At 40.6% G+C, this 21,337-nt stretch overlaps 2 protein-coding genes across 5 annotated transcripts in view; both read right to left on the bottom strand.

Moving 5' to 3' along the window:
- epha8 (eph receptor A8) overlaps positions 1-12,053 on the bottom strand; it is a 152,602-nt gene extending 140,549 nt beyond the window's left edge. For all 4 annotated transcript variants that reach the window (XM_085158887.1, XM_085158888.1, XM_085158889.1 and 1 more), the window contains exon 1: positions 11,313-12,053. In XM_085158887.1, coding sequence (XP_085015013.1) covers positions 11,313-11,400 — 88 coding nt within the window. In that variant the 5' untranslated portion in view covers positions 11,401-12,053. The remainder of the gene's footprint in view (positions 1-11,312) is intronic.
- cdk18 (cyclin dependent kinase 18) overlaps positions 1-21,337 on the bottom strand; it is a 637,630-nt gene that overhangs the window by 240,243 nt on the left and 376,050 nt on the right. The gene's annotated exons all lie outside the window — the stretch shown is intronic.

The following is a 21,337-nucleotide window of genomic DNA, read 5'->3' as shown; positions in this document are numbered from 1 at the left end:
CACCTTACCATTGCCTTAACTGGTTATTCAGCTAGGTAAGCATTTAATATTAATTGAGCATGCATCACTTTAGACAGCAGGAGGAACAGGAGCACACAGGCAAAAGCAGAAAATCCAAAGTTCCCAAAGGATAATCTGCATTTCAGTTTGACTAAAGTCATGCTTTAAAAGTGTTTTACCTTGATTTGGAGCAGCAGTCAAGCAAACAGAATAATATTTAAATGAGCACACCGATATCAGTCTCCAAACGTTAGCATTTTTAAGCTAATGGTTATAGTGAACCAAATAAAGCTCTAACAGCAAAACTGTTGTGAGTAGGGATGCAACGATACCAATTTTTTTTCAACCGATACGATACCGATACTTGGATCTGAGTACTTGCCGATACAGAGTACAAAAACCGATACTTCTACCACACACACACACACATACAAATGCAATGAATTGGAAGACAGGTTTTATTTTATTCTCTGCCGATAAAAAATAAAATCTTAATAAAAATGACCACAAAAAAATTTTAAGTGAAAAATAAGCACTTCTGTTGAATTATTGCAGAGTCTCCACATTGTAATTTAACAAAATATCACTGAACTATTGGCACTGTCTCGAGCTTTCAGAATAATAAATAAACACTTCTGTTTATTTATTATATTTCATATCGCAGCTCGAGTATGCTGAGAAGAATCCTATGTTTTCCACGACAGGCATTGGCTGGTCATCCAGAGCGATAAAATGAGTCGAGCCTCTGTTATTTTAACTGCCCGTGGATTTTCTCTTGACATTTTTCTTCGCTTTTCCAAAACCTGAGTTGAAGTTGGCTGTTCCGGTCCACACTGCTGACATTTTGTTTAGCCTAGCTACAGCAGCCTCCAGTTTCTCTTTTTTATCTGGAGTCGCCAGTCTGACTCGCCTAACCCTGTGCCTGTTTAGCGCGGGATGTTCCCCTAGTGGCCAATCTAAAAAATTACAACAGAAATGACAAGCCACCCTCTGACTAATGAAATAAGTTGGTATCGGTTCATGGTATCGGTTAACTTTTACGAGTATGAGTACACACACATTTTACAGTATCGGTATCGGTGCATCCCTAGTTGTGATTAAAACTTTTTTAGTTTTGCACTGTTACTTTTTTTTTTTGCTTTAAATTAGTAAAAATATGTCTTTTAACAGTCATCAAAAGAGTGCCTCTCTATTTTAAAATCTTAGGCTGATTCCTAATTAGTTTTGACATTAGTTTAGCATTTTAATAGTGCTGCTAATGAACAGATACCAAGACAAACTGCCTTGGTAGAAGTAAAATATCACTTTGTAATTGATGGTTCAGACCAATGTGACAGTGTGTTGAGGGCTATAGTGGTAATTTCCTCTTCTTGACTCTCCTTCTTCTTAACAAAGGCAGCAAAGCAGTGACCGTGGTGCTCCTTCTCTAAGCGTCACATTCAGAGTGCAGTGACAGACGATGTCTTCCCACCTGAAGTGGCATCAGATCTAAAAATTTCGGGGTGGCTGTAGCTCAGCAGGTAGAGCAGGTCACTTCCTGATCGGAAGGTTGGTGGTCCGATCCGTGGCTCCTTCAATCCCTGGGCAAGATACTAACCCCAAGTTGCTCTCTGATGCATCTATTGGAGCATGAATGTGTGTAAATGTACTTAGAAAATGCTAAGTTCAGAGAATGGGTGTGATTGGGTGAATGTGGCATGTTGTATAGAGCGCTTTGAGTACTCCGGGAGAGTAGAAAATTTCACGGGTCATTGTGAACAGCACTGATAATAATCTATTTTTACTTTCTACTTTAGAGGACATGGATTTACTCTCTCTCAGCTTGTTGCCGTTTGAGCTGCTGCGACTCAGAAAATTCTCTTCACAAAGTGAGCCTAGCACAAACTTTGAGTTTGACCTTATTAGTTGGATGGCTCTTTGTTGCAGCAGCAATTTGAACAGGTTGGCAGGTTTGCCAGCGTTTATCAGAGCATATTAGACCTTCACTGGGCTTCTATTAAACTTAATGAACATTTAAATCCTTTAATGGATTGAAGGGAATTGAGAGCGGCAAATTATCAGCTAGACACTCTCCACTGGTGTTGATAAAGACACTCACCGGTGGAACTTGAAGAGACGCATTTTAGACAGCAAGCCTCCCTCTCTTTTCCCTTCTTCGTCTCACTTTGTTCTCTCACTGTGACTCTTTCCATCCCTCCTCCTTTCTCTCCTTTCACATTGTCCCTTCCCCCCTTATTCCCCTATCACACAGTCTCTCTTTTGTCTCTAACACAACCTGTACGCCTCTTCCAGTCTATAACAGAGGAGACAAAGCTGATGCTGCAGAGCCAGATCTTCGTCATTCATCAGTCCCCATGAAGGGAACATCATAGCGGTCTCTCTCCAGGAGGGATGTGCTAACACAGCCACAAGAGCAGCCCATTACAGAGCTGTCAAGCATCACCTACAACTGTCTCTCACTCTTTCACTTTATCTTCAGCCATCCCAGTGAGGGATCTTCGAGCACACACGGTAGCAGAGCTCAGACATGTGAATTACCCAGCAACACGCCTCCAATCAGAAAGAGCAGCAGAGGCCGCACAGAGGCTGCTGAACTCTGCTCAGCCCAGCTTCAGCTCCTTTTAATGGGTGGAAAGGGCTCTAGAGAGCCCCCTGTTTTGTGAGGCCTAGTCTTCAGCTCCAGAAGGGCTACAAGAGCCAGTTGTATTGATCTGAAAGCTAGCTCCTGTATTTCTGCCGACAGCTGGCTAACAAGGCTGATGTCTCAATAAAGACTGGTGCCTGGGGGAGAACTGATATGTGTGTTGGAGGGGGGGGGGGGGGGCTGCTGGGTCAGCCAACAGCAACCTGTTAGAAGACACACCAACAGACAAAGGAATGGAGCAGTTCGTGCCCTCTCTTTTTTCAAATGCACTCTGACAGCACTCCCCTGCTCAGGATGACACTGTAAACTGCACTGAGCTCAAACTCAGAAGAAAAGGAGAAGAACATTTTATGCTCACTTCAAATGCAATACATTAAAAGTAAAGTGCAGTCATTTGCTGTTAAAGCATAATTAATAAAACTCTGACTTCAAAGACTGTTTTATTTCTCGTTTTCAAGGTAAAATCGTGACTAACTAAAACAAAGCTGTGTTATACATCTCTTAATGCTCCCCACTCCATTATTGATCGGGACCAGACAGCTTTAAGTGATAGAGCGAAACAAACAAAAGAAGAATGTTGGTGAGAAAGAAACACAACATGACAGACTGATTGATTGGTGTATTTTTGATGCATGAGACTTCAGGATATAGTTTGGCCGCTTTGTGTGGCAAAGGGCTGGAAGGAAATATCAATAAAAAGGCTTGCGAGATAAAATATTGTCTGAAATTCTGTCTGCCTCATCAATCAATCAGTCTGTCATGTTGTGTTCAAGTTTACCTGTTTTATGTATGAGGTTTTGAATAGACTTGCACCATATCCTGGGAATTAATTGATTAATTGAAAAATGGACTGTGTGGTTGGCACAAGGACCACCACTAGAGGGGACTGTGAGGTAGCACAAAAGGGCACTATTTGGACAAACTGTGCTGACAGTAAAGGGAGATAAATATGGGAATAGGTTACCAGCAGTCTGCCACCCTGAAAAGGAGAAGCGTGTTTACACTCACTCTTTCAAACAGATGCAAGTAAAATACAGCAAAAAATAAATAAAACCAAAGATTCAGCAGCACTGAGTCCTGTCGCTCTTAAATCTGTTGTCACCTGTTTAGCAGGAGTGGGGCGGGTGGAGGTTTGCCCGGTGCCGCAGCGGTTATGTCAGTGGGAGGATCCGAGGTTTCTCTGTGAATGTCACATTCCCGTGGGAGCGTGCTTGGTGCTCGCTCAGATTTGAAGTTTAATTTTTCGCTGAACAACAAAGTTTTCTTTCCACACAGAGTGAACAGCAGACGCTAATGTGAGAGGGAGAGCCTTCAGTTTTCAGGCCCCTCTTCTGTGGAACCAGCTTCCAGTTTGACAGACTCTATCTCTACTTTTAAGATCAGGCTTCAAACTTTCCTTTTTGCTAAAGCATATAGTTAGGGCTGGACCAGGTGACCCTGAATCCTCCCTTAGTTATGCTGCAATAGACGTAGGCTGCCGGGGGATTCCCATGATGCATTGAGTTTTTCCTTTCCAGTCACCTTTCTCACTCACTATGTGTTAACAGACCTCTCTGCATTGATTCATATCTGTTATTAACCTCTGTCTCTCTTCCACAGCATGTCTTTATCCTGTCTTCCTTCTCTCACCCCAACCAATCACAGCAGATGGCCCCGCCCCTCCCTGAGCCTGGTTCTGCCGGAGGTTTCTTCCTGTTAAAAGGGAGTTTTTCCTTCCCACTGTCGCCAAAGTGCTTGCTCATAGGGGGTCATATGATTGTTGGGTTTTTCTCTGTATCTATGAAGCGCCTTGAGGCGACTTTTGTTGTGATTTGGCGCTATATAAATAAAATTGAATTGAATTGAATTGAATTGAATTAATGTTTTTGTCACTTTTTACGGAATAAAACTTAAAGTAATGTCAGTACTTCCAAGCTTTAAATGCTGCACGGTCGTACTCCATATTATCCATTGTTGATCTGCACACGTCTGTTTCTGCCACGGGCGTCGCACGCTCGTACGTCATTGTCATGAGACACTCTCACAAACAAAATCACGGTTTAGTAACGCAGTAATGCAGCATGCTTATGGGAAAGTAACAGTAATCTAATTACTTTTTTGCAATAGTAATTCCTTACATTACTTGAAAAAAGTAATCAGATTACAGTAACGGGTCACTTGAAACTTGTACTTGTTACTAAACAAGGTCCATAAAGACATGGATGAGTAAGTTTGCTGTTGAAGAAGTTGACTGGCCAACAAAGAGTCCTGACCTCACCCTGACAGAAAACCTGTGGCATGAATTAGAGTGGAGACTGCGAGACAGGTCTTCTTGTCCAATATCAGCGTCTGACCTCACAAGTGTGATTTTAAATAATGGTCAAAAATGACCATAAACGCATTTCTAAACCTTGTGGAAAGTCTTCTTAAAACATTGACTTTCACTGGGACACTCTAAGCCTCAGATTTGTTCTTTAACCCATTCAGAGGTGGACTTGTTGGTTCGTTTGTGATCATTGCTCTATAACCCAAGTGCCTTTGAGCTTCAGGGTACAAACTGAAGGCAGGACGTGCTCCTTTGGGATTTTCTGGTGGAAAGTAGAACAAAAGCAAAACGGCCTCAGATCATCACACTATCACCATGTTTGACTTTTGGTATGATGTTCTTTTAATGAAATGCAGACCCAAGACATGCTGGAGAGATTACATCTCTTGGCAGGCCTGTGAACGCCTCTGTGCCCCCCAGATAAACTGGAGGAGGGAGGTCTGAGCTTCTCGCCTTAGACTCCTCCCTCTGCGAGTCGACCCAAAATAAGTAGAACAAGATGAATGGATGAATTCGTTTTAGGTGAGATGTAGCGGCACTCAAACCTTGCAGAAAATTCATCTCGTCTGTCCACAGAATGTTTTCCCAAAAGTCTTGGTCATCACAGTGGTTTTTTGTTTTTTTCTAGCAAATTTGTGTTATTTTTGCTAGCCAGTGATCTTCATTTTTTTCCCAGTCTCTTTCTTATTATTGAATAATGAACACTAACGCATGAACACTAATCTAAACTGAGTGGTGGTGGCTGCAGTTCTTTGGGTGTTGTTCAGGATTCCTTTGTGACCTCCTGGATGAGTCGTCAGTGCACTCTTGGTCTAATGTTGATCATTTTGGGTCCTGTGAAGATTCACCGCTGTTCCAAAATTTCCCAATTTGTGGATAACTCTCAGAGTGATTCACTGGAATCACAAAGCCTTCGACATATCTTTGTAACCTTTTAAAGTCTAGACTTTCTAGACTCAGTGACATTGTTACTCGTCTGTTACCTTATATCAAGGTGTGTTGAATTCTTTTAGCTTTAATTTTACTTCGCAGGCTCTATTTAAGTGATTTCTTGATTTGACACTTCTGGCAGTGTCAGGCCAGGATGTGTGGAGTGAAACTGATCTCAAAACTGTAGAATTACTTTTTCACATAGTCCCGAATAGGTGCGGGTTCCCCCCCTTAATCGTATTAATTAATCATAATTTAAAACTGCATTTTATATTTTATTATGTATTATTTTACCTTAATATCAAAATTTGTTTGATGACCTGAAATATTCAAGTGAGATAAATATAATAAAAAAGAAATACAAATAAAATAAAATAAAATAAAATAAATAAATAAATAAATAAATACAAATTATAAATAAATATAAATTATAAAATAATAATAAAATAAAAAAATAAAAAATAAAATAAAATAAATAAATAAATACAAATTATAAATAAATAGAAATTATAAAATAAAATAAACAACTTGGAAATCAGGAAGGGGCAAACACTGGAATACAAAACTAGAGGTAATTTAAATCAAGTCTCCGGAATTTATTTTGACCTTAAAGTTGTTTGAATATGAGATTTATTTAAGTAAATAAACACATAAATGAATTGATATGAACAAAGCTCAATTCCTAGCACTTTCTTTAAAGCAACAATGTTTTATTGGTTTCTTTTTTTCCTCCGTCTAAATCCAAAAGATCAGAACCCACCTACGGGTAGCGGTACATTTTAGCCACATGCTAAGAAGCATAGTTTCAGAAACTGTATGCTGCTACCTTAAATTGGGTCTCTTGAACATATTTGGGCCTCTGATAGGAAACATCCACTTGGCTATGTGAAAATAAAGGCACAGACGAGAACTTAACCCTGACCCTGCTTTTAAACTGCTCTCCAGCTACCTGGTAGATGTTGGGAGCTGGAGTAGCTTCAGTGCTTAATATAATAGCAACAATGCTTTTACTTAACTCTGTAATGTGTTATAGAAAGGTTTCCTCTCTAAGCTATTAATTCTGTCAAGTCGTGCTACGTTTTATTTCCGTGCGATGTTGACAAAAAATGAAAAAGCGCTACATCCTCCGTTGACTGAGGAGAGATCAATATAAACAGCAGAGCTGACTCCAGCAGTGATCAAATTCAAAAGCTTTTCTTTTCACACAAGCAAAAATTTGTTTTTGCCTTCTATCACACAAAGAGAAGCAAAAACCGCAACTCCCAACACTTCAGCCGCTTTCAACTTCTCCTTCATTTCCTTTTTTAAAATTTTTTTTGCCTCAAATTTTTCAAAAGTAAAGCACAAATAATCCTCTCTCTGACTCATTGTTTTCTGCCTCTGGGTCTCGTTTCCCTTGCTGGTCTTCCTGCAGCAGAGGTATGTTGTAATAATCATCTACCTACAGTTTGCTCATTAGCAGTGAGTCCTGCTCTCTGCATGGGTCTTTTCATGTTCCTCAGTACTGACAACTACCTGAAGGAACGCTCTGTGTCCTCGATGGGAATGCGACAGTGTGAAACAGTGTGCCGGAGTTGAGTCAGGGACAGTACTCACAGACAGGGTAAGCTGCGCAGGGAAAACCACCACCCCCGTACAGGCAAAAGTTGCAATAATATGTGGGAGATGCAGCAAAATGTGTTGCTTCCTGTGCGAGTGTGTCTGTTTGGCCTATAATGACTTTTCTGCAGGCAGATATAAATACAGATGATAAGTATTTTGTGCCAATAACTTTAATGTGGTCATTTTCATCCCTCAAAAACCTGTCAAAAATAGGTCAGTGTTTCCTCTGTGAATGGATTCTTAGAAAGCATTATTACTGCAGCAAACAGCTCAAAGTTAGAGGAGCGTCTGCTGCTGGTGTTTACAGCTCACAGCTTCAAGAGACTTGAAAAAAAATTATATAAAAATAAACACATACTGAACACGAACTGAAAAACTTAGTGTAACCAGACAACTGCAAATGAATTCAATTTGAATTTTAAAGACGGATATTTTTCCTCGTTTTTTCTGTTTGCTCGTTCCTACAGACCAGTGACCAATCATATTCCTGACTCTAGCTTGTTTGTCTTGGTCAACAGATAAAAAAGTGATGAACATGATAAGCATGTTATTCCGAAACACAATCAGAATCTGGAAATTAAAAAATCACTTTATGGAAAAAAAAAAGAAAAAAGAATAGAATAGAATACAAACGACTTTATGTTTCACAACATTTCATCATGAGAGGAGCTGGTGGGTTTAATAATTCACTGGAACATTTTAAAATCATATAGATTCTCTGTATTTAATGTAATTTAAAAATAATCGTGCTACTTAAAGTGGGTTTTTTTTAACTTTGTCTTCTGTATATTACACAGAAATATTAAAATCTCAAGCATTAAGGATAAAGCACGCAACATTAGAGATAAAGATATAGTGCTGTTTTTAATGATTGCTTCATTACAATAATTTGAATAATTCGCTTAAATTTTTTCTTTAATTTTCTTTTCTATAGGTCATATTCAAGATTAAAAGGAAAATCAAAAACAGCGCTCAACTAAATTGTGTCAAAAGAAAATCACGTCTCCAAAGTTGTTTAAAATTGAAGATTTGTTTTTATGTTAATTACTTTTTAACCAACTCACTTCACCGTTGCCTGTGCACCAAAACTATTATCACAGCGCCATAACACCATGTTGTTTTCATAGGCACAAAGTTGTACAAGCTGCACAGCCTTTTCACACTTTACTTCCTTGCTTTATGTGACTCGTGCATTCTAAATCCCATCTCTGCAAATGAAATATGTTGCTAAGCATACAAGCCGTACATCGTGCCTACAGCTCCTCTTTTTTTCTGCCTAGAAAACAGCAGTGATCGGATTCTGTAATAATTACTGTGGCTGTCGGGCACACAATAGATTCGGTGCGAGATTCAATATTGCACATCTCCAGCTGAAGAACATCCAGACGCATTATGAGATGTCAAAATATCATTTGCTTTCCCTTTGTCTCTTTGTTCCTCGAGGTCTGACCCCTCCTAAACACAGATCCACGCACGCACACAAACAGAGTTGCTCCAAGTAACTAAATGACAATGTTTGAAGGACACTTAAGGTTTGATGAGCTGAATATATACAATTCAAAGTCTCACTGCGTGTGAAAGCGCAGGCAGCCTCACATACACACCTCTGGCCATTTGTATGGATCTGCACACGATGAATACGATGAACAAAAACAAAATGGCTGGCCCTGGCTCCTGCTCTGATATACGTACTCAAGTCAGTCAGAGCTCTGCACGGTTGCAGTGCCCGCTCTTTCAACAATGTCATTCTTAGCGCTTTATCTGCATCTACATTTTTAGCTATCTCTTCCATGTACATGTAATATCTAGAATTGCCTTCAGGTCAGACTGCAGAAAAGCAAAGGAGAGAATTAACGTTTCACCGTTTTAATTCTTTCAAATATTTTTTTAATTCAGCGGGATACGGACAAAAAAAAAATTGTTATCTTTTTTCCATCAGCTTCTGACTTGAGCTTAATTTCATGTCTTTATTTCGATAAATGATGAAAGACCATAGGATTTCGAGGGATGGTTTTATATATATATGTATAGATGTATAGATAGATAGATAGATAGATAGAGTGATAGAGTGAGAACTTCTTGTTGTGAGCAGGAATCATTTGTCCTCTGTCTGAGATCTTGAATCGCTCAGTAGAAGCGGCTTTATTATGAGCTTTTCAAACTTTGCTGTGACAGAACAAAGACACTAAGTGTACTAAAGGGAGAACCAGAAAAAAACCCACTTACTGTCTATCATAACATCTGTTTCCGTGTTTTCTAAGCTTCTGCACCATCTGAATGGGACCTTTAAATTCTATTTGTTAGAAGCCGTGGGAATAAGAGGAATAACATTTACTTTAAAGCATTTTTAAGGGGGATTTCCAAACATAATCGTCTTCATTGTTAGGCAAAAAATACAAAAGGGATGCACTTGTATCGTTTTTTATTTTTCCCACATTTCCTGTCAAATTAAGACAAATCTTCTAAGAAAATAATATTAACTCTTTCCTCAGCGAATTAGAATATTAAAATATGAAACCATGTTGATTTAAATGGGTTTGCACTGCAGTGCACTCCAGTATTCTTAACAGTTTTTTATTAAGGTGGATTGAGACACTTTTGGACCTAAAATGTTGGACAGTGAAACTTTTGTGAATTTCTACCAATTTGGGGGGAGCGTTGTTTGGGTTTTTTGTTTGTTTGTTTTGCGTTTACATTTAGATTTGGAGTGAGACGAACAAGTTCTTAAATTCAGTTAGCATGTATGTCTGAGCAATGGGCTCCAGTCACCGTGGGCTGAATGTCAGGAGCAAAGGCACAGGAAGAATGGGAGCGCTTTACATGGAAGTGGATATGAGCGAACACTGTGGTCCAATCAGCACCAATCAGGACGGGACCGCCGAAGGATGGAGAGGTAAATAAAATGTGACATGCAGATATCGCAGGACTGAACCTGTCTCACCTCACCCTACTTGACTTCATACTGGATACTTCTCCACCACTGAGGCAATCCCACCACACACACTCTCTCTCTCACACACACAGTCATCATCTTTTTTTGCTGCTTTTTTCTTGTCTTCCTGCAGCAGATAAAGCTCAGTGTTGTCACGAGGGGTGAAGAAGAGGCCCTAACAGTTGAGCCGCTGCTGTCACTCAGCCTCCTGAGATCAGACCTATGTCAAGGACCGTGTCACACTCACAAACTAATATAAAGGAAGGTGTCGGGGGACTCTGTGGCGTGTGCTCGCAGCATTAGTTGAACAAGTGATAACAACAGTTTTCCGTCTCATGGTGGAAAGATGAAGGACAAGAGGATGGAAGAAAACAAACCCAGGCTGTTCTTTAGGGAACAAAGTGTGTGGAACAAGAGTATAGGGGACAAACACACACACACACTTTTTCAAGACGCTCACACAAGTGAGGATTCATGAAAATGCTCGGTTCAGATAAAAAAAGAGCGCAGACACACACACTTTCACGTCACCGCCTAAGCCCTCAGCAGACACATGCGCTGTTACTGCAGCTGACACGCAACCCGGCCAAATATGAGCAATGTCAAGACGAGTTCATACGTACGCATGCAGACATCAGGCGGATTTCCTTGAGTTGCTCCACGAAGCAAACTTTGATGTCTTGCCCCTGGGTTGAGACATCCTCTCTGAAGTGTGTGTTTACATTTGTTAATGTGTTTGTGTGCGTGTCATGCGTTGACTCCTTGTCGCTGTGTTCTCCACACTGGAGCGCCACATGTACATATGAAGTTAATCCCCGCTGTCTGACTATATGCATTATTTAATTCTGTCTGTTCAAATTAACACACACACACACCAAGACTCTCTCTCTCTTTCTTACCTTCATTGCTGTTAGTTCCCGAGGTGCCCACAGCCTGTAGTGATATAGTCCATAGCAGCATCGCAGCCAGCCCCGGATCTGAAGCCATGGTGTTCTCCCTCACACCCCGCCAGTCTCCCTCTGCCTCTCTCTCCTCTCTTACTCCCTCACCCTCACTCTCCCTCTCTGCAACTCACTGCCTCTTCCTCTCTCTCTCTGTGCTCTCTCCTCCTTCTTCTTCTTGTGTCCCAGGGTTGAAGAGAGAGTGAGAGCAGAGCGCTGAGGAGAGATTTTGTGTGTGTGTGTGAAGGCTGTGAGCTCATTGGGTTGGAGTTAGAGGCTGCCTCTGTGGCTCTCTTCAATCTGCCAGCTCCCTCATGCACACACACATACATAGATAGAGTTTCGGCAGGCAGAAGGAGGGAGGGAGGGACGGCCGCGTCTGTCAGAACGGTGGCAGCCAATTAGAGCGCGGCATTGGGAGTGAAAGCTCTCTCAGAACGCCACACCCTCCCTGTCCTACCTGCCTGGCCAACTCTCACTTTCTGTTTATCTCTCTGGGTCATGAGCTGGCACAGTGCTACACCCCAACTCCTCCCTCTCTCCCTCTCTCTCTCTACCTCTATTTACCCTCATTTGTCATTGGCTCGCCTCTCCCCAACAAACACACACTCTCACCTACCCAGTGGCAAATATCTGACTGATGGGATAAACTGAAAACAGCAGCATGTCTGCAAGGCCCAAGGACAATGATCGGTTATCGATCATCCATATTGCATTCATAAAGCTATTACCGTCACTATGACCAGGTGCAGCACAGCACAACTTCACATATGTGTGTCTGTGTGTGTGAGAAGCACTGTTATTCTAGCACTGTGATCAAGCATTGATTCATGCGATGGTGGGAAATGTGCAAGATCACGGCACTTGTCCAGATCAATGATCTTTTTTTTCCCCGCACTCTCGATATGCTTCGTTGCAGTGACCTGAGCCACAGTAAAGTAAAATTGCTGCACACGCAGAGGCACATGTGCGTGCAAACACTGGTTTAGAAGGCTGACAGAAAAAATTGATTTTATTGGTCAGTCTGCCAAATGTCACTTTAGCCAAATGTCATCCTTAGCAGTTCTGGGTCCGCTCATGTCGCATGTTTTGAAAAACTGGAGACAAGCTGCTGAACAGACCTTGAGGTGAGAGTGTTTGCTCAGCTATTGTTTCAATGTTAACACCAACCTCTGGAGCTTAAAAATAAAGCCAACACAGGAAGTGCCAAAAATTGCAGGTCCTCCAACCTTACAGCATTAAAGTGCATGTTTACACCCTGGTGCGTATAGTTTCCTCCCTTCCGAACAACTCTACAATGGGTGAAGTGTGTTAAAAGTTGTATTTTGTTCAGGCTTAAAATTAGAGACCTGGCTGCTCAGACAGTTAGCTGTAGCCAGTGGCTATCTGTTAGCTCTCACCTCCGCTAACTATTCCTTACCACCATGTCTGGATTTTTGGTGCTTTGTCAAGGATTTTAATGGACTTACCTCATAAATATTGTAGTTTGCCAACCCACTCAAGGGGTTCATGCAAAGTGAAATTCTTGTACTTTATTAGTGTGCTACTTACCACTAATTAACAGCTCGCTAACTAAAATAGCTAATCTTAGCTGCTAGCTTAGTACTATGCACTTTTGTCCAAATAAGGTTTGCTCCGACTCCACTAAAAAAGGAAATAAATAAATAAAGTAGTGAGAATTTTTTTCTATACAGTCTTTGGTGCACTTTCATTCGCTGTGTGTCTACTGGTAATGACAAATAGCATCAAACCTGTTTTCTGTTTATTAATTATGGATAATTAGAGTTTTGTTCTTAGTTTCCATTTCTTCTAATAATATAATACTAATGCTGCTTACTCTACTACTTTACTTTTTTCCACATAAAAAATTGCAGCTAATTAAAAAACAAAAAAAACGGACGAAAAAAATTAAACGGACGGGCATAATAACAGACGCCTTGGCTCCAACCTAGCATGCCAATTGTAGCACATGGAATACAAATAGTGCAAAAACTACATTATACTTTAAAAGTGAAAAGTTATCTTTTAAATTAAGATGAGAGAAAGTCTACAGCAGTAACTGATGATCCTAAAATGATCATAAAAACCAAACAAGATCGCGGACAAGAAACAGGGTAACTATGTGAGAATGCTGTTTGTTGATTACAGTTCAGCGTTTAACACAATAGTGCCCAGCAGACTGTTCACAAAGCTCAGGGATCTGGGACTCAACAGCCGTCTGTGTGCATGGGTGTTGGACTTCCTCACTGGCAGAACTCAGGTGGTGAGGGTGGGTAGATGCGTCTCTAACAGCATCACCATCAACACAGGAGCACCACAGGGGTGTGTCCTCTCGCCACTGCTCTACTCCATCTACACTTCAGACTGTGTGGCCACCCACAGCTCCAACACCATTGTGAAGTTTGCTGATGACACAGTGGTGTTGGGCGCCATCTCCAACAACAATGAGACGGCCTACATGGATGAAGTGAAGAATCTGGCATCATGGTGCCAGGACAACCATCTCCAGCTGAACGTTGGCAAGACCAAGGAGCTGGTGGTGGACTTCAGAAGGAGTCAGCACAGAGACTACAAACCCATTATCATCAATGGAGCTCCAGTGGAGAGGGTGCAGTCCTTCAAGTATCTCGGTGTCCACATCTCTTCAGACCTGACATGGTCTGCCCACATTCAGGTCCAGACCAAAAAGGTTAGGCAGCGCCTGTACCGCCTACGACAACTGAGGAAGTTCAGGGTCTCTCCAGAGATCCTCAGGATTTTCTATACAGGCGCTGTGGAGAGCATCCTCACACAGAACACCACATCCTGGTTTGGGAACAGCTGTGTTAAGGACAAAAAGCTCTTCAGAGAGTGATCTGTATAGCAGAACGCTGCTGCAGGATTGCTCTCCACCTGCTTCAGGACACCTACACCAGGAGATGCCGGACTAGAGCAGCGCAGATACTGAAGGACCTGTCCCATCCTGGCAACAAACTGTTCCAACTTCTGCAATCTAGGCGAGTAATTTCTCACTCTTTCATGTTTCCTTTTAGTAAACAGGATCCTTTATTTAGAGGATGCTGTTTTAACCAGTACTTTTAATTTTTCAGTATATTTTCCAGCTTCTCAGCATGACTCTAGAAGCTGTGCTCAAACCAACCACATGAAAGAAGAAAAAAAAGCTTTCACATATTTGGTATTTCAAGACCTCAGCTACTTTTACCCGGAATGACATCACGATCATACAATCCCACACTGCATAGGAAAATTGTCCCAGCCTTTGTTTTACATTAAAATGTCTGTCATTAGGTTTAATCTGTGGAGCCTTTTTGGACTGTGATGGTATTTGTGTTTGAACTTCCCTCTTTTTTTTCCACAAATAGATTTTTTAAAAATAATAACTATATTATTATATTTACTTGATTACTCATTCTACTGTTATTGTTACTATTACATCTGTACTACTTCTTCTAATAATAATAATAGTAGCAAAAAATCATAACAAATCATGTTATGTGTCAGCTATTGTCAGTGTTAAAATTACTTGTACTTGGTTGGTTTTCCTAGCTATCCGGTCGTTAAGTGATGACGTGACGAATCCTACTTCCGGGCCTAAAGTAGTCTGCGTTTAATATGGCTTTTGTGTTGTTAACATGTTTAATGTTTTGTATTTTCTTCTATTTAATCGATTAATCGATTAATATTTAATCCCTAAAACAGTCAGTGATCACTGTTGACCTCCCTCGGCTTTTATTACCGCTAATCATTTATTTAAGATCAGTTTTTAAAACCTTAGGATGTAACTACAGCCCAGCCCATGTAGCAGTATATGAATGACTAACCTCGTATTGTGGATGGATTATCTCAGTTTTTCTCCTGGGTGAAGTTTGGTCCTTTTACAGCATCCTGCCATGCGATTACATTTGTTCCTGACCACCGAGAACACTCACGTTAACTTTTATCGAGTGGAAAAAAAGTTAGCTTGTTTATATTATGCTAACATAGCTGTGTCGCTAGCGGTCACGTAGCACATCATTATATACCAGCTAGCCAAACTTCAGCAACCGTACAAACATCACTGCTGTTTAGTTTTCTGTCTTCATTTATGTTGGAAGTGATAACAGAGCTGTACGTTTTAATTTGTTTCCAAAACCCTGCAGTCATGCTATATTGTATTTAGATAGAAGCTAGCGAGCTAACTTCCTGCTAACTTCTAACTCTGTTAAATGTCATAAATTCCGTTTTCATGGATGCTTGGATGTTAAACTCAATTGTTACACCTGGTAGAGCAGAACGCTGATCATTTTATTAAAGATGAAAGACTTTAGACAGTTTTTCAACTCTCAGTAATGCCATAGTGATCGTTGATATATGGACCTCCAGCGGAGTTTAGGCCCAGACACGGCTAGTGACGTCAGGCTTAACGACCGGATTACTCCAGCTTCAATTACTTGTAGTAGAGTATTATAACAGTTTAAACAATGTACATTATTTTTTACTTGTACTACTACTGTCGTTACTAATTATCTAATTTCTATTATTTGTATCAGTGAAAATAATAATATATCATAACTGTCAGTCCTATTAATGGATATAATACAAATAATGTTAACAGATTTATTTGTACTAATAAAAACACTAATGTACAACTATTACTAATAACTAATACTACCGTTAAGTAATTCTTCCACTGATAAATCCAAAAGAGATTATAATAGAGATTATAATAGATATAATTTGCACACATTATGATGATGATGATTATAATTATTATCATTATTATTATATTACAGTCGTTAGTAATAATAACAATAACATGACTTACATCAATAAATAAAAATATTGTAATTCTAAAAACCTTAAAAATAATTATTGGAATGTTTTTAAAGACATTACTTCAGTTAATAATAGTGCTTCTCAGTCCAAATATGTTTTGTTGTTAAATTATGAAATAAATAAATCTAAGTAAAGAATGAATTTCTTTCCACAGTCCCCCTTTGCACAGGGCCAGCCACTCATCCTCCTGCTGTAGCTGTGTTGTGTGTCACAGAGGTCTGCTCAGGGGTCTGCCAGCCCTGCTGCGTGCTGAGTTTCCAAACAGGACTGTACGCCCCGTGAGCCCTGGGACATGGCAGCACAACACTGTCACAGCTTGGCTGCCATCACGACAGGGCTGCTTCTTCTGCTGCTGCTTGATTGGCCTTGCACACACACACACACACACACACACACACACACACACACACACACACACACACGCACACACACACACACCAAACTATTACTCATCCTGCAAAATATTTAAGGATTTAAGTGAGGCCTGTCCGTGACTGTTGAGTGTGAACATACAGACAGCTGGCATACTAAGCAAAGAGGATGGAGGTTAGTTGACATGAGTGTCAAGGCCAAACTGAGGCAGTGCTGCACCTGCCAAACGCCTGCCTCCACCCTCCTCAGGCCTGGAGACACAGGGGTGTCTGTGTGAGTTCATAATGGTTCTTCCACAGCATGTATAGGGGAGCTTTGTGCCTACGTGCAACGTCTGGCTGGAGCGAGACACACATAAACACAAACACACAGATGCGGATGGATGTGCATCATATTTCAGATGCTGTTATGCTCTATAGCTGAGTTGTCCCTCGTCTGCAGCGTTTGTGTGTGTGTGTGTGTATGTGTTTGTGTGTGAGGCTTCGTTTCTTTACCACTAGGCTGCACTGTCAGTCTGCCTGTCTAATAGGCTTGCACGCTTGCGATGACAACACTGTCATCTTCACCCGGATGCTCCAATCTTCCAAAGCAGAGCAAAGAGTGCTCTCTGAACCTTTAAACACCATCGACATGCCAAAAACACCAAAACAAATCACTGATTTCTGTCAGATTCTCCAGGGATTTGTAGAATAAAAGGCTGCATTGTAACCAGATAACTGACCAAACGAGTTCAAAGATGAACAAATTTCAGTCCACACTTTTTTATTACCAGTTAAAAAGTACAAAAAATACAGTATTGTAGGATCTTAACCTTACAATATAAAGCACCTTGAGGCAACTGTTGTTGTGATTTGGCGCTTTATAAATAATACTGAATAGAATTGACTTGAATTGAATTGAATTTACAGCAGAAATTTATACAAGGCTCTATGGTACTGTTCTGGAACCATGTGCGCATATGCAAATTCAGGTAGAGCACATCTACATGAATTTACATATATACAGGTAGAGCAGCAGAAAAACACTCGTATCCTATATGCTGTCTTATACTCATATACTGTCATATCGACAACAGCTATGACTTTGCCTCCAGCATGTTAACATGAGCTGAGGTTAAGGTGGACTGCTGAGTGGTTTGCAGATTTGCAGCAACTGTGGGAAGACTAAAGCCGATTAAGTAGTCCTTCCTAAAGGGTCATCTGGTATAACTTTATGATAGCAATTGATAATAAAGGATAAAGTAATGATTAGTTATTTTAGTGTCTAATAAAAGACAGTGACTAATGACTAATAGTAAAATTATATTTTATATTTATGTCATTAATTTGTGTACAAAAAAACCTAAAACAATTTTATTTGAACCTAAAACCACTGTCTATCAGACTTCTGTGTCCAAGAGTGAGATGGGTCGCACTCTTGGGTCCTTTTTTAACCCAACCGTACTGCCTAAAAAGAAATAAATAGCTATCAAAATATAAAAGTGGGTTTAAAACTAACTAGTGAGAGAAACAGCTTGTAGGTTTATATAAACCAAGAGCAGGTCTGTATAGCAAAAAAGAAAACATACTAATTTTTATTTTTCTTGCTAATGGTAAATAACTAAAGGTGTTTTAACTATCAATTTATCATTTGTTACAGATAGTTAATATAAAGTGTTCACAAGATGGTTGTGTGGGAGGGTGTCAGCTGAGCCATGAGCTGATGTGGGCTGGCACTTAGATTGGCTGACCTGCCAAGATTGTGGCATTGAGCTTGACTTGGTGCCTGGGCTAACATTATGTTCGAATATGTGTAAGCAGAAAACAGATCCAGAAAAATCCCACGAGCTGCTGTCTCGGTCACCTTTTGCATCTTTGGCAGTTAATTTTCAAGCAGTTGTGCATCTGTGTAAAGTGTTCTATCACTTCTGGCTAAAGGGGGTGGTAGGATAAAAAAAAAAACCCCAAAAACAACAACAACAAAAAATAAAAAAACATCCCACAGTGTGTGAAACACAGCACTCTGAGGGGCCAGGTATTACACGTATAAATGTGTGACTCAGAATATGAATATAAATGTGAGCGCAAACAGGAGCAATACAAATGTTGTCGGGTCATTTTGTCCTCTTACCATAATTGAAGGCGTGAGGGAGAGAAATGCATGATAGATGTGTTATATACATACTCACTTCGATGCCCCCCCCCGACACGCACACACACATGCACAGAAATCCACATCCAAGCTCATTAAAATGGCTCCCCATAGCTCTCTGCTCTCCCAGTAAGTCTTTGAAAAGCCTTGTTGTTATATACAGTATATGTATCCACCATAATGAGCAAATTCACTAACAACTCTATTGCTGGAGTCCCCCTCCCGTGTGTGTGTGTGTGTGTGTGTGTGTGTGTGTGTGTGTGTGTATAAAACACCTCATGACGCGAATCTTAATAAGTCCACCTGGGTTTACCTGGGGGGTCTGTGGGCAGCAGTTGGCGGTAAAACCATAAGGTGTGTGTCTGTATACTTGTGTGTGTGTGTGAAAGAGAGAGAGTGAGCAGATGGTGGGGGTCAGTGCGCGCTTACTGTTTTGGGGCTTGTTGGTGTGTGTTGGCTAAATATAGCGCAATAGTGACAGAGCGGCTCAGAGCACAGTCCCTGACTCGGTGGCCGCTCTCACTTTAATTTTTTGATCAGTTCAGCTCCTTTTATTTCATCTCAGTGTAATCAAACGGATTTAAACCAACACGGGTCAGTTCAGGTAAAGTCATCTGGAGCATAAACTAACAAGAATGACACTAAAAGCACAACAGATGTTGTTTAAAAACAGAAAAACATCAGTGTCTTAGTGTTAGTTTAATAGATGTCACTATGCTATACTGTGAGCCAAAATAGCACCTGAAGCCTTTATTTACTTCAGTTGCAGGAAAACATTACACACGTGAATGTGTCCAATGCAAAACTGTTGTGTCATGACACCCAAAAAAAGTTTCAAATTGTATTTCTGCTCAAAAAAGTTTTATTCATAACAAACATTCTTCTTATTCTATTGTTATTCTTACATTGTACTCAATTGATGCGTTGTAGCGTAAATGAGCATCATAATTTCCTGCATGAAGAAGAGCTCATATGACTTTTTCTTCTGTTTTTTGTTTATATAATTGAATTTAATTTGTAGATTGTCCTCAAATATATTTTCTGCAATTGGTGCATTAGCAGCAAAAAGGCAAAGTCGTCAGTTTACTGGTCTATCTGTGCAGCAATCAAACAATCCAACAGAAAACCTTTGGAATGTGGTGGAATAGTAGATTTGCATCATGGATGGAAACCAGACAAATCTGCACTGTGTGATGCTATCACATCAATATGGGCCAAATCTTTGAGGAATATTTCAAACACCTTGTTTAGTCCATGTCACAAAGCTTCCGAAAGCAAAATAGGGTCCAATCCAGTAATAACAAGATGTAACAAATGAAGTAGCCAGTGAGTGCATGTCCCCAAGCAAAAATAAATACATCTTTGCAATATCAGAAAAGTCTCTATTTTTTATTCTAGGTTTTTTTGTTGTTGTTGTTCTAGTTCACTTTAATAGAGAGACACTGATTGAAGCTGTAGCATATATTTTTATTGCTATGCCAATGGTACCAAGCTTTTTTTATCAATTATGCGAGACACACAATTAGTTAAACTGACTGGCCTGGGCTAGAGAAACTGAACTTAGGTTTCCAAAGATGTGATACACCACAGATAATTTATGTGGCTGTAGCTCAGTAGGTAGAGCAGGCCATCTACTGATCGGAAGGTTGGTGATTGGTGGTTCGATCCCTGGCTCCACCTAGTCTGCATGCCAAATATCCTTGGGCAAGATATTAACCCCAAGTTCCTCTCTGATGCATCCATCAGAGTGTAGTAGTTAGAAAGCACTTCAAAGACAGTACTTGTGTGAATGGGTGAATGTGGCATGTTGTATAGAGTCCATGAGTGGGATGCTGGACTCAGTTGTCCTACTGGGAGACTTCAGTGCTCATGTGGGCAACAACAGTGAGACCTGGAGGGACTTGACTGGGAGGAACGGCCTACCGGATCTGAACCTGGGCGGTGTTTCATTACTGGACTTCTGTGCAAACCACATGTTCGAACAAAAGTGTCACGACTGTGGCAGCAGTCGTGTGATGAATAAAGGAGGACCCAAGATGCAGACGGTGATGGAGATGCGAGTAGAGGTTTATTTACAGTGAAAATAACAGAAGTGAGAGCAGGACAGAACATAAACCTAAACTGGGTGAAACTAACAAACAAACCTGGAACATAAGGTCAGCGGGAGAAACTCAGAGATGGCAGATGAGGACAGCAGAACAGGGAGACGTAGAGAAACATAGGGAATGAATACAGACGATGCGACGAGGAGCACAGGCAGACACGCAGTATAAATACACACAACAGGTAATTAGGAAATGGCAGACAGGCGGGGACACAGCTGGAACTAATGGACACAACGAGACACAAACCTACAAAGTAAAACAGGAAACACACAAACTGTTTTACACAACCAACTGGGGACACGAACAGAACATAGAGGAGAGACACAGGTAGGGATGATAGATACACACAACTCAAACCCTAAGAACAAATACAAAATCAGAATATACTAGAAAAATGATAATAATAAACTTAAAGCGCTGGGTCACCGACCCAGGACCATGACAAAAAGGGTGTCCATAAGTGCACGTGGCACTAGGTTGAAGGTCGATGATCACCAGACCATATGTTCTGGGCACTCGGGTGAAGATCACCACCTGGTGGTGAGTTGGATCAGGTGGCAG

Source organism: Neolamprologus multifasciatus, chromosome 5 (assembly GCF_963576455.1).
Source record: "Neolamprologus multifasciatus chromosome 5, fNeoMul1.2, whole genome shotgun sequence".
NCBI lineage: Eukaryota > Metazoa > Chordata > Actinopteri > Cichliformes > Cichlidae > Neolamprologus > Neolamprologus multifasciatus.
The sequence above is the reverse complement of the archived record's forward strand: the minus strand, read 5'-3'. Positions and strand labels throughout refer to the sequence as shown.